The 13,665-nt window shown below is 38.4% G+C and overlaps 1 protein-coding gene across 1 annotated transcript; it reads left to right on the forward strand.

Annotated features, from left to right (window-relative positions):
- Positions 1–1,070: 1,070 nt before the first annotated feature.
- On the forward strand, positions 1,071–7,098 carry saal1 (serum amyloid A-like 1). The gene is made up of 13 exons (XM_079567209.1): positions 1,071–1,202; positions 1,748–1,941; positions 2,080–2,181; positions 2,303–2,386; positions 2,460–2,539; positions 2,622–2,681; positions 4,373–4,488; positions 4,655–4,817; positions 5,908–5,990; positions 6,082–6,267; positions 6,357–6,514; positions 6,589–6,681; positions 6,861–7,098. Exons 1-13 carry the CDS (start codon positions 1,199–1,201, stop codon positions 6,936–6,938), a joined length of 1,401 nt encoding a protein of 466 aa, XP_079423335.1. The 5' UTR covers positions 1,071–1,198; the 3' UTR covers positions 6,939–7,098.
- Positions 7,099–13,665: the final 6,567 nt, after the last annotated feature.

Here is a 13,665-nt window from a genome sequence, read left to right on the forward strand (position 1 = left end):
AAATGCTTTTGACTGGTGTAGGTTTAGCAGTTCATATTTCATGTAGCAATGGTTAATGCTTTCCTCCCCCCCAAAAATGTACAGACCTGTACAGGATGATTGGCAATGTACCACTTTGTATTGTACGTACAAATGGAATACCACATCACAGTCTTAACAATACATTAAAATTTTGGTCACAATATGTGTTCTGTTCCAATATTTTGGATACGCATTGCTGCACTTGGCCTTGAATGGATAAGGATGTGCAGTAAAATCAACATCAACTACATCCTTGATCACAGTCATACTTGACTGGCAAATTATTATAAATACCCAAGATCTTATCATCACAAACGTAGCTGTTGTCTTTGGTAACTCATGCGTTGTGCCTAAACCATAAGGAAGCTTTACAAGTTGATTTAATTTACTGTCACAGAATACTTCCTTGTCAAAACTTAAGAACAACTTCCTCCAGTTTACAAGGTACATCACATTTGCCGATTGCTTTATTATATTATTTTACCAGCTGTACAACACATGACAATTCCTCAGAGGAGCTCCTCAAAGACATGCTTCACTAGAGTTGTTTCTGTTTGATATCAAACACTACACTGATGTTACAAAAAGTCTTGAGAAACACAGATGAATTTCCATGTGTTGTTAGGACTCCACGACAACAGTTGTTATGTCTTTCCCATCTTCTTGAGGAAATGACCCAGGGTGGGCGTATGGCCAACAGTCATTTCTAATTGCGACCATTGTCAAACCCGGCCGGTAGATGGCGATATCTACTCTACATTTACATTAAACAGTTACTTTTACAGACATGTCTTTGTCTTTTTCTTGTCTTTTTATATCATACAGCATACAGCTGATGAGACATTTTAGGCAAATCAACATCATTTTGAGGCTCAAATACAGCCACTATAGTCTTCAGTGTGATATCTGACGTAGACCTATACTTGCGAAAAGTTCCTGAAGCTGAAGAATAACAGTTGTTAGCTTTTTAGCCGTGTTTTTTATTTTTCTTCCACTCTGCATCCTATTTTACCAACTACACGTGGAGTGGTCTTCCAAAGCGCATGCGCAGATGAAGGCGCTGGTGTACGGATGCTGTTTGAAAACTTCAACGAACCTTGGTCAATTTCACCTAAATATACCTTCTTCTGGGTTTACGATCATAATGCAGCTAGACTTATAATCCAATGCTAACGCCATGGGTGAGTTAACTTGCAAGTTAATTACCGTTGTTTTAAGTCTAAACTGTCAAATAACGTTAGCACAACACAGAACACACTCGGCTAGCTAAAATGTTCTTTCAATAACTGTTTATTATTCAGATATTTTCTATCTAAAGTGTTCTTTCAATTATCCACTGTTAATCGTTTAGCCCTGTGTATTTAAAATGTGTCTTGTAACTACTATCAAAGAGATAAGTTTTTTGTAAACAAAGCACAACTTTGATACTCTGATCAATTTGTCCCTAGATATGAGGTCAACATGTTCAAATCCAATATTAGTTTTACTGATAACAATTGTGATGTTGATTAATTCACAATTACAAAACATCTTTACTTGATTTAAACGTTGTGTTCTAAATCCAGCATAGACTGCACTTTCACAGTCAGGTCCCCAATAAAGATCAAATTAGTGCTGGTGCAGGTCTTGTGTAGTTAAAGCTCAGTGACTGGATTCTTGAAGGCATGATGTGAACATATAGTAAACATGTAGTAGTTAACTGATATCTTTTATTTATTTCACTAAGACTGTAATGCTGGTGGTGATGCAGGAGTTGACAAATCTCCTTCTTCAGAAGCCTCACAGTCTCCTGAACTAGATCGCAACCCATCCCCACCACCAGACAACGCCAATGATGAGGTAAAAGAAGATGTGGATGCCATTGGAGACACTGTGTACAGCAAACATTGGCTCTTTAGCACGCTTACTCGCCTTATACAGGTAAGCAAAACTCTACTTTATCAGAAGCTGTACTAACACTGTAATAAACTGGTGTATGCAAGTATCCAGTGGTGGTACATTCTATAGTAATACTATGTTTGTAAATGAGGATTTTTTTTCTTTTCTTTTTCTTTTCAGATGGTCACAAAGCATTCAGAAGAAGCCACTGATGGACCAATGAATCTCTCCGACAATGAGGAAGAGGATTTGTGTAGAGTTTGGGACATGGCTATGGATAAAGTATGATTTAATTAAGATTTGTCTTTCTTGTATATTTTCACATGACTACTATACATTCCTATCTTCTTAATTTTTTTTTTTTTATCCCTATCAAAGTTACTGTATTTATTTATTGTTTTAGGATGTGGCTGGTTTTCTGCAGGAATTCAGAGCAACAGATATTCTACTGGGAGTTATAGCAAAATCTCGATGTCCACGTCTCACAGTGAGCTAAAGTCCCATCAGTAAATGCAATATTGTGCAAAAAACACAACTACAACTGATCCTTGTGCCTATAGGAAATTGCTGTGGGAATCCTTGGAAACATTGCTTGTTTTCCAGAGCCATGTTTAAGTCTTAGCCAAAGTGAAGACTTGGGGTGTGTATATTGTTACTTTTATTTATGTGTCGTTTTTCTCTCTATCATGTTGTTGTACCTGTCATGTTGCTTTTGTCAATAGGGCAGTACTATTGCTTCTTCTTGGTGATACAGATCCGCCAACCCTTCTGGAAACCTGCAGGTATTTGAAGATTTGCCAAATACCTTTTGTTATGGACTGTAAATCAAAATGAAATATTACTGATCTACACACCTGCTGTAGATTTTGCATCCTAGCTGTAATATGGCCTAGTCTCTGCATTTAATTTTCTGAGCTTATGAGTTGTTAATCGATCAATCAATCAACCTTTATTTGTATAGCGCTTTACAACAGCACCCGCTGAACCAATGTGCTTTCCATAAGTGCAATGTAATAAAAAACAGTCTCAACACAGAATATAAAAAACATGCATTTCACATGTACAATTAGCAGTCAAAAGCAGATCAGAAAATGTCCCCCCTAGTCTGGTTCCCAACCTTTTTCTTTGAAGCCCCCCTTGCACATGCTGTAAACGGGCCGGGCCACGATTCCAAAACTTTGGCCACTACAAGTGTATGTCAACATGACAATAATTGCTAATAATTACTAATTTCAAACAAATAAACTGAAATTGCAGTGTTTAATGCACCTGCCGTCTTTTCTCAGTCATATTTGATGGTATAATTTGCTCAAATAATAAAAATCACTTATGGCCTGACCCTCTTGCCTACTCACTGCGTGTTGTCACACATGCTGCCGAGTGCAGAGAGGAGTGAGCCCATTGTCCGGAACGCCGGCAGAATGAATGACTACATCTACGATAAGTTATTTTAACTCCAGGAATAATATATTAATCCGATAAAGACCAAACAAATTCAAGAGACAGTGGTATATTTATGCATAAATATCAGTCAGATCTGATTTATTTCACATAAATTTTACATGAATGGATATTTGGATTATAGCCTTTTTCCCTAAAAGAGGAAGTTATCGATCATTTAACAGCTCTAGCTAAAGGTAAACAGCTAACGCTAACAATCGGGCTGAAACAACTAATCACGGCATGAAATAACGGCATGAAATTTTTTTAAATTTTTGATGGAAACCTACTTTATTTTTCAAGTTGATGCATGTAGTGTTTTGCACATTGGACATTTCATCAATATCTGTCCGCGTCTCATCCAATCAGAAGCAGAATTGGCAGTAAGAACCTCCAAAAACACTCACTTTAAGTTTACTCCATCAACATGTCCTCAACCAGCACCTCTTTAGTTTTATGTGATAAAAATAATGAAAAAACAGCATTTTCATACACCAGTCACAGCCAAGCAATTAATCGATTAATTGTAAAAATTATCAGTAGATTAATCAATTACCAAAATAATTGTCAGTTGCAGTCCTTGTGAGCAACTTTTCACCGTAACGATTTATATTCAAGCAGTTTATTCACGAAAAATATGCAACATATGATTTAAACAGCTGTTTTGATTCACTCGTTTTGTGTCGCGGTTGGGTTTCCTCCTATGTTAGTGTCCCAATGCATTGTGGTCTATATTAACCCGTCGCTCTAGGGACGGTCACATGGGGGCTTCGGACAGTGCCCATTGGCTCAGACATAAAAATGGCAACAACCTATGGAGCTCTTTTTCGCACAGAAAACATAGATGTTTTCCAAATGGTGATGGCATGCCTATCCGACCTAATCATTGACTGAGGATGTAAGTGCGTATGTCACACTTCCGTAGACCGCGCAGTGTGTCGGGAAAACGTTAAATTCGTGCTTTGATGTTAATTGGTCAACATAACAATAAACACTAATATTTGCTAATTGTTGTACTCCAATCTTTTAATAGGTTACTGCTGACCTGTGTCTCACAGCAAGAGGTTTGTTCACTGTGGCTTGAGCGAATGCAACACGAGCCATCTGTTTGCTCCAACCTCTGCTTCATCATGTCCAGCTCCACAAACAGTAATTCATTTGTTACATATTATTCAATCATTTCCAATAATTTATGAATCACTACCGTATTTTTAAATTTAGATTAAATTACTACATACAGTATGCAAACTGTTAATTTTGTAGCTTTGTAACCTTCTTACCGTAAGCAAAATAATTATGTTTGTTTGCTTTTCAGCTGAACTTTTAGAGAAGGTTGGAGAGCTGGTGGACAATGTGTTTGACCTTGATGAAGACCTGATGAGGTCCTGGGTCACCCCTAAACCGTGTCCAGGAGCTGGAGATGGGGATAGTTGTGTAGATGTAGCCGCATGTCTTTTGGAAGCTGCAGTGCAGCTCAGGTAGGACGGTCAACTTTCTTATGGCTATAAACAGGGGCATATTTTTAAGTCAGTGCTGGCGAAACAGTGATGGTAGTGAGGGAATCCATTCGCCACTAGGGATAGGAATTGATACGTTTTTATTGATATCAATGCCATTGATCATTTCTCTTATGGATTCCCTTTTAATAAAAAAAATAGGCTATGAATTATAATATATGCATGCTTCTTGTAGTTTGACATAAACTTCCTATCAAACAGAGCATTTTTAAAACACTGTAAAATTACATATTTATTTCAAAGAGGCAGACATTCGTTTCTCTTAAACGTTAGTTTGACTAATTCAACAGTGCCATTCCCTTCCTCTACTTTTGTGAACAAGGGTCGAAGGGTGTCCCTGTCAGTTCCTCAGCACCGGTGTTTCTGAATGATGCCGAGTGAGCAAGTAAGCACATCCCTACTCGCCACTACCAACAACAACACTACTGCGCAATCGGCCCCTTCGACAACCACCATCGACTCACACAGTGCATTCACACAGGCAAGTTGGGTGATGTTTCTTGCCCAATGACATAAAGACAGTGTGGATCTGCGGGAGCTGAGATTGAAACTGCCGCTCCCTCAGATTATAATACGACCCACTCTACCATCTGAAATGTGAGGAGCTATGTTTTCAGCTGCGTGCGAATAAAACCGGTTTAAAGCCTAGGTTTTAGGTCACCCTAAGTCTATCTTTATCAGCTTTTGTATGTGTCAGTCAATCTCTTATGATCGCACTTGGTCGTTTTAGCCCATTATTGAATATCAAACTTTAATGATGGATTCAACCCTGTTATTTCATATCCAAAATATTTAATGTCAACTAGGTACATTACATGAAAAGTGTGGTGATAAAGGGAGGCTGTGATTGGCTGGGCGACACCCCCCGAATCATGAGTGCTGCCTCTTTGAACACTTCCCAGCCTAAACATCTGCATCCTCATCAACCTTAATGTCGTACAAGCTCAGCCTGCCTTGACTGACTTAAAAATAGGGCCCACAGCCTTTTTTACGTTTACTGATTTATTGATAGCATTCAGTTCAACGTATTGTTATTGTACACTTCTAACAGGTCAGAAAGTTCAAATGGATTAGAGATTTATCTTCATATTCTTCAACTCCTCTCTACTGTAACTGAAGGGGTCCAGATTTTCAGTAAGACAAACAACAGCGCTATTATCTTTTCTATTCTGTTCAAGATTTAGCTGTTTGGTTGTTGTATAAAACACTGCCATATGTTTTATAGGTGCTGCTGATGGGCCCGGAAAAGCTATATGGGACTTTGTTTGTAAAGTTGTCTGTGAGGATCTCTGTCAGACGGATGATCTTCCAGTTGTCTTGCAAGAGCAGAAGGGTATTTTGGTCCAGGCCTTTGCTGTGCTGCAGGCTCTCTATAAATGCCAGGATCAGTGGAGCAGCAAAGGGGACACAAGTGAGTTGACAGCCTTCACACAGAAAGTTACATACTTCCTGTACCTCCCAATAACAGCTGTGTAACTTTTTGATATCGTCTTATTTCAGGCTTGCGTCTTATTGGCACAGTTTTGCGAGTGCTCCAGTTTCATACAGAGTACAAAGACACCTCGACTGCTGAAGACTATACTAAAAATCAACAACTCAAGACCTTAGCAGAAATAACAACAGAGTTTTTAGCTGATATCTCTCCTCAGATTTCAAAGGTGATAGTAATATCTAAAACGATCACACTATTGGGCAAATGCGCTGAAGTTTATATTTGTGCTCTTGTTCAAAGGCCACAATGGGAGAGTTGATAAAAGAGGGCTATTTGACAGAAAAGACCTGTCTGGCAGCTGCAGGAAGTTTGCACTCTTCATTTTCCACGTCTGTAAGCATCTACTCTTTATTCTATAGAATGATGATGAAATACACATATAAGAGCAATTGATCTTAAGCCTTTTTTAAGGGCTATTTTCCCTTATTTTGAGTGTGTGATTTACATGAATTGTTCTTTTCTGTGCCAAAATCAGCATTGATTATTTTGTATTTTCCTTCTCTCTTGTGCAGTTTGACCACCTGTCCTCGATACTGTCAGAGGTTGATCCTGGGCTGGCAGACAAGCTCAAAATACAGTTTCCTGTCTGAGGCTGCCCTTCATAATAGCCCTTTATAGCATCCTATTTTTGAAGGCAAGTTTGGTTTTCCATGGAAAGACTAGGTGAGGGTCATCATACCAGCACTGACGGTAGAAAGATCTAAAAAGAGACATTGTTTTATTTCGGTTGTTGTGTACGATGCTAAAATGTTGTTATTGTTACCCCCATTTTTAATAAAACGTATTTCTCTCTATTAACTCTCACAGTTGATTTCAAGTGAAAATCAAAGACTTATTTGAACCAAATCTCAAGCATATGTGTAATGGTGCTAATGCTGATGACTACATCAAGTGTTTACCAGAAGGTGACTGTCACTCTGTAAGGACAATAAATTTAGATGAAAGGCTCAAGCTTGGCAACAATAAACTCATTTGGTTTCCAAATGCGCCAAAGCATCCACTTCTGTTGAAGAGCGGCACAGACAGTGCACTTCCAGTGAGCTTTCGAAGCCCTGTTGAATATAGCAGCTTTTTAATTAAAGCTTGGATTGATATGTAGAACACTCTTTCTAATGGAAATCCTATGACGGCACACTCAGCACGCAGACCCTATGGGCAAAAAGCCTCAGTCTAAGCATGCTTTTAAAGGTGCGATGCCAGGGTGGCTGGTGTCTTGAATAGTGAGTCATGTCTCATTTGTGCTTTACATTGCTAAAAGGATGTGAATTCAGTCATGCTTGGCCATTTCTTGATTGCTCATGGCTAAAAAGTTGCTTTCGTTCATGCTGATCCCTTTGGCCCCACTCCAGGCTGTTTTCTGTCACAGAGATGAGGGTGAGGAACAGATGTTTGTTGTTGCCCTGCCAAACTGCATTGTCCATCAGCCCATCTTCACTGTAGACTGACATGATCTGACCTAATGCACACACTGGAGCGAGCTGGTTTGTAAGTGCTTCATAAACAAGACACGTGCCCGGCTTTTTGAAGCTGATGCCGGATGTCAGCTTGTTTCCTTTTTTGCTCTTTTGTGCCAAACAACTTTGATTTTATATCAAACACTGTCACATTTCCGCTTACAGTAAAATTTTACTATGTTTGCACGTGTATAAAAAAAATGTCCATCACACATGGCTTACGTAATCCATCAAAGGAAATGGCATGCCCCGTCAGACTGAGCGACACATGCAATACACACAAAGCGTTAAAAACAATCTCTCACACACTTTTCGTTTTCAGGCTTCTATAATAAAAAGTCTTGTGTGAAGTGTAAATCATTGTCAAGTTTTAAGATTTTACATTAAAGCAAATGATATTGGAGTGTGTTTTACATCAGCGCTGCTTAGTTTTCTCTAACAACAGTGTTTAAAGCTGTTGCTGTGATGCATTATGAAGGGAGAAGCAATGTGTGGACCGGCACGTTGCCTCTCATCACAGTTGAAAGGTGCTGTGACAATGAAACGTGACACTACTGGATTCAGCTCATTTCCTGACAATTTACAGCTTCTACCTTTTGTCAACATGATCTCAGGACGTTTCCGCTTTGTGACCACCAAATATGATGCAACAATGTACTTCTCAATCACCGGAAATGAATATATATTTCTGTTGGTTGATTATTACTGGGCTTATGATGAATATGATATATCTTTATAATATTTTTGCATTTGTGAAATTGTTTTTTGGAAAGTTTTTAGAAAATGCCTATGAGAGGATCCGTTTAATTTGATTTAAGTGAGTACATATTTGCATGTGCATGTACTTACAACTCGTATACATTTTCTGGTTTTTACTCAGATGTTTGTAGGGTTGCTCAAGCAGCAGTAGTTTTATCCTGTCCTGTTGCTGTGCACTGTGGCCTCTCTCAGAGTAGCATATGTGACTGTTTGTTCAGCAATGAAAGAATGGGAGCTAATTAAAGGACCATGCTCCTGGTGCAGGAAATGTGTGTAAACAGGCTATTCACCACTCTGATTAGTTCGTTATTCAAACACAGACACAGGACCTGCTGACAGACTGCAGTCCTATTGATGAAGTGCTTCCAGTAGGAAATATCCTTTTGGAGAATGATCACTTACTGGAAAGCATTTTTTTAATTGATAATGTATTTTAAAGGCACACTGCGTAACATTTTGGACTAAACTGTTGCCATGCTCCCAATGAGCAGCTCGACACAGAAAATGCTATAACTGCAGGGGGTAGTCAAAGAATGGATCAGGATAAAAATCAAACCTGTTTAAATCTCAAATTCTGCTGACTTTAGTCGACATCTCCATGGAGACGAGCTGGGAACTCCCATTAAAGTTATAGTCATGTTTTAGGAGACCTGAGCCACCCCCAGCAAAAGCACATGTTTATTTGTACATTTATGAGGTCTTTTTTAAAGATGAAAATATCTGGCAAAAAGTAAATGTTTGTATTTTTATTTTTATTTATTGGGTAAAAATTTACACAGTGTGGATTTTGGCAGAATTCTTTAGCCCTGTAGATCACTGTTTTTGCAGGGAGAAAAGGCTGAACCAACTTGAAGCTTGTATTTTTTTTAGTAATAAACTTTAGACTTATTAAAGTTTGCTTTTGTGACTTACATGATTACACCTTTCTGATTGAACAGTGCATTTGTGGTGAGAGAAGCTGTTATTTAAAGGGACTATACAGAGTTAAAAAATGTTAAAACTATGTATTTTCCACCCACTACATGTTCTAGCCATGTCCTAATGTGTAGAATGAGCTCAGACCTGTTCACAACTGCCTCTAAAATCCTGCACTCAAAAAGTTACTTCAGGTCCCAAGTGCTGTCATGCATATAGAAGCTGCAGTTACGCGTAAGATCTGAGGTCGCAGTAGTGAGTATAAAATGACCAACTTGCATCCAGCCCCTTTAAGTGTAGAACATTGGCATTTTGACGGGTCAAACTTTACCATAGAATTCGAGCCTGTGATCTTCAGTATTAAACTGTTCACGATTATGCAGCCTACTGTAGAATTGTATGATTTTTTTGTTTTCATTGTAAATGGCCCGTTGTGTGTGTGTGTATTTTGCTTTTTTTTTTTCATCAGCTATGATTCAACCATTCTACCCTTGTGTTGTGTCAGTAAAGACCTGCTGCGGAGCTCACAAGATACTCAGACAATGGTATTAAGTCTGTCTGACTGAGCTGAACAGAACTAGGGCAGAGCAGCCACATTGCAGACACTTGTCTCTGCACTCGAGACCGATTAAAAGATTATTAGGATTTCACTTTTGGATTGTTCTTATCTTACCTTTTTTTACAGTGTGGAGATGATCTAAGGGGCTTTAACGACAAAGAAAATACGTGTGCGTGGAATGTGTGTGTGTAATGAGATGACTGAGTGTGTGAAGGGGCTTCTCATTATTCTGGTGACCCAGAAGTGCCTTATAAGGACCACCAGAGATCAGTACTCGGTGAAAACAGGTCAGAGATCCAGCCACACAGTAACATGGACACATCAGGTTAAACGCTACCACATATTAAAGTGATGCGGGCACATCTTTTATATATTGTCATTGGGATAGGCCTACTTGAAGTTCACATAAACTTACAGTCTCCAGTGCTCCCAGTGGCTTCTATTCAAATGTTTAATGCAGTGTTTTTGAAGGGAATGCTTTCGTCAGTTCAAATTGTTGCTCGGGACAGTTTTCTCCTTTTCATGGTTTGATTTCTCTTCCTACTTTCATGTAGGGCACGGCGAGGCGATATGATGATGAAAATGTAATTGTTATTTAATCCTGTGTCAATCAGCCAATTCTGACCCATCCTCAATGCCGCTGGGGCAACCTGTTGGAGCAGTGAGCAGGTTAATGGTCAGAAACACCTGGCTGGAGGGTTAACCTGCACTACATGTTTTTATTTAGGGGAAACCTACACAGACACAGGGAGAACATGCAAACAGAAGGGCCCCACCCGGGGATTGATCTTCCAGCTGTGAGGCACAAGCGCCAACCGCTGAACCACCATGCCATCCAACCTTTCTGCTCAAATAGAGACGCTTTACCTCACTCAATTCTTGTTTGGGTCATGCTCTGAGTGAATGATCGATGGATTTCACCATGTGAAGTGTGAATTTTCAGAAGCGGCAGATATTTTTAGTTATCGCTTATTGATTGTATGAAGGCACTGCATTCACATATAAAATTGTTTATATTTTCTTATCTATATATTTTTTCCACATTTCCCACTTCTACTTTCATAACATTCTATCTCTATAAAAACAAACGCCAAAGTTACAGCATAAATGGTTGAACAAAGATAAACATGTAGATGAATGCAGTATTCTAATACCACACCAAATTCTAAGACCATTTGCCCAGTGTCACATGGTTTCTGGCTGTGCCTTTAATCAACAAATATACAATGCATGAGACACTCCTAAAGTGACTTGAGAGTAATGAGTTCTATCTACAGCCCCCTGCCTCACAGTGCTGCATAGGAACTATTCATCAGCAGAAGTATGAATTGTATTAGGGTTACTCCATTGTCCTTTTCTCTACCTTTTCTATGTACCTACAAAAGGCCACACAGATCATTCTTGAATAATGTTTGGTATGGCATTAGTGGTTGGCACGTGTTCTCATCACACAAAGCCTCTGCTTCTTCAGATGACGAACATCTCCAACGTGACCAGGTTCAGTGCATGAATCTGTATTGTTTGGTCTTGAACACATAGTAGTTGGTGATGATAGCAGTTTGTGCTGTTCTGGACAAGATCTTGAGCAGCCTTTGAAAACAGTAGGAACTAAACTTAAGAGACTAAAAATATGGTTTAATGTAAATGAAATTTCTATAAATCTGCATAAAACTAAATATATTCTATTTGGAAACAGGAAAGTTAAAAAAACAATGTCGAATCGAAATTGATTATCGATAATAATTATAGGCTAATTATTTCTCTCTTGATAAAATAAATATTCCAAAGACTAAAATTTCAAAAGTTATTGCTATATTGTGTAAAATCAAAACCTCTGTGAATCAAACTGCACTGCATGTACTGTACAAGTCCCGTCCATACCTCAGTTATTGTGTGGCAATATGGGGGAATATTTATAAAACTAATATAAAACCTATTTTCTTATTACAAAAGAAAGCAATTAGAGTGATCAGCCATGCAGAATACCTTGCTCCAACAAATCCACTTTTTATTAGATTAAATATTGTATGATCTCGTCGATGTAAACACAGTAGTTGTGACGTACAAGGCTCACGACCTCATGCTTCCTCACTGTTTACAAGAGATATTTCAAACAAGAGAATCGAGATACGACCTCAGAGGAACAGCAGCTTCAAAAACCCATGGCGAGACCTAATACAAAGAGGAACGGTTTACATGGACAACTTAAGGGCTTAATGACAGAGGCAGAACAGCTATTTTTGATTGTTGAAGTTTAGGTTTTGTGCTTATGTGTTTCTATCGCTGGTTTTAGAGTAAATGTATTATGTGCCATCTTTGCTCATGTCACAGCTGTAAATAGGGCTAGGCAGTATAAGTCTCCACTTCAGCCTAAATCCCTTTTGGTCAGGCATCGTCTAGCACATAAAATACTTTACATTTATTCTTATAGTGTAATGTGTCAGATCATTGAAAATATGCGACATGTATTCTAAATGTTTATAAAACATCTTGTGTTCGTCTCGTGATCAGAAGATCGTGGGTTTCGAATCCCAGCTCCTGCAAATGCACACTGTCGTTGTGTCCTTGGGCAAGACACTTCACCCTCCTTGCCTCCAGTGTCTGCGTACGTTGGTGTATGAATGAGAGTGAATGGGCGACTGGTTCCTTACTGTAAAGCGCTTTGGGCCTGATATAGGTAGAAAAGCGCTATATAAATTGAGTTCATTTACCATAAAAAACAATTAAATAAACAACTATTACTAATACCTTTGGAGTTTATTGTTTTATTATTCTGTAATGATGTAAAGCATGTCGAAATGCCCCATACACTTCTGTCTTTTTTATTGGTTTATTTATTGCTGTTTAAACATAAAGCCCTAAAATCTTAACTATTGATAGGTCTTTTACTAAACACTTGAAAGGCACACTGTATAACTTTTCTTATTTTTATTTTACTGTTGCCAGCAATACAAAATGAAATGAGGGTTAGGAGAGGTGAACTGCTCACAACAATGGCCCATGTTTGTTTGTTCATCTTTTAAAGTTACTATTTATTTAGTTTATTCGATGTCTTAGGCGAAATATTACGTGGTGTGGCTTTAACTTTCAAATAGCACTGAAAGTTCAAGAGAATTGGAGACTTCATACATCACTGCTGTTTGAGAATTCATCTTTAAAGTGCGTATGACAGGTTTTCATGCTTTTGAAAATATTTAGATGGATAACATCTGCTGTAAGTAATATTTTTTATTTAATAAGGAACTGTTGGGAAGAAGATGATATTTTTAAACTAATGACATAGATAGAGGTAAAGTTCTCCAGCAGTTTGGACTCATTTCCCATTGACATAACATGATTATGCACAACAACAGTTTAAAATTGCTTGCTTTAACTTACATACTGGTCCTCTCTTGCCAGTAAGGCTCCAGGGAGACAACACTACACCAAGAGAGGACTTGTAAGTAAGTAAAAGACAAATTCTACATGCTATATACAGTATTTAACATTCACTTTTATTTAGGTTAAAAATGACTATATGACTTCTGTCACGATGGATTGTATTTCCCCCCTCATTGGTCCCCCACTGACTATCTTCATGGTAACACGATTACTTTTAGCTTCTTTGCATATTGTGAGCTGATCTCAGGT

This window comes from Gobius niger, assembly GCF_951799975.1.
Source record: "Gobius niger genome assembly, chromosome: 12".
NCBI classification, from domain to species: Eukaryota; Metazoa; Chordata; class Actinopteri; order Gobiiformes; family Gobiidae; genus Gobius; species Gobius niger.

Coding starts and splice junctions, on each gene's coding strand:
- saal1 (XM_079567209.1), top strand. Junction 2,182..2,302: donor GGGACATGGCTATGGATAAA/GTATGATTTAAT, acceptor TTATTGTTTTAG/GATGTGGCTGGTTTTCTGCA. Junction 6,515..6,588: donor TCTCTCCTCAGATTTCAAAG/GTGATAGTAATA, acceptor TCTTGTTCAAAG/GCCACAATGGGAGAGTTGAT.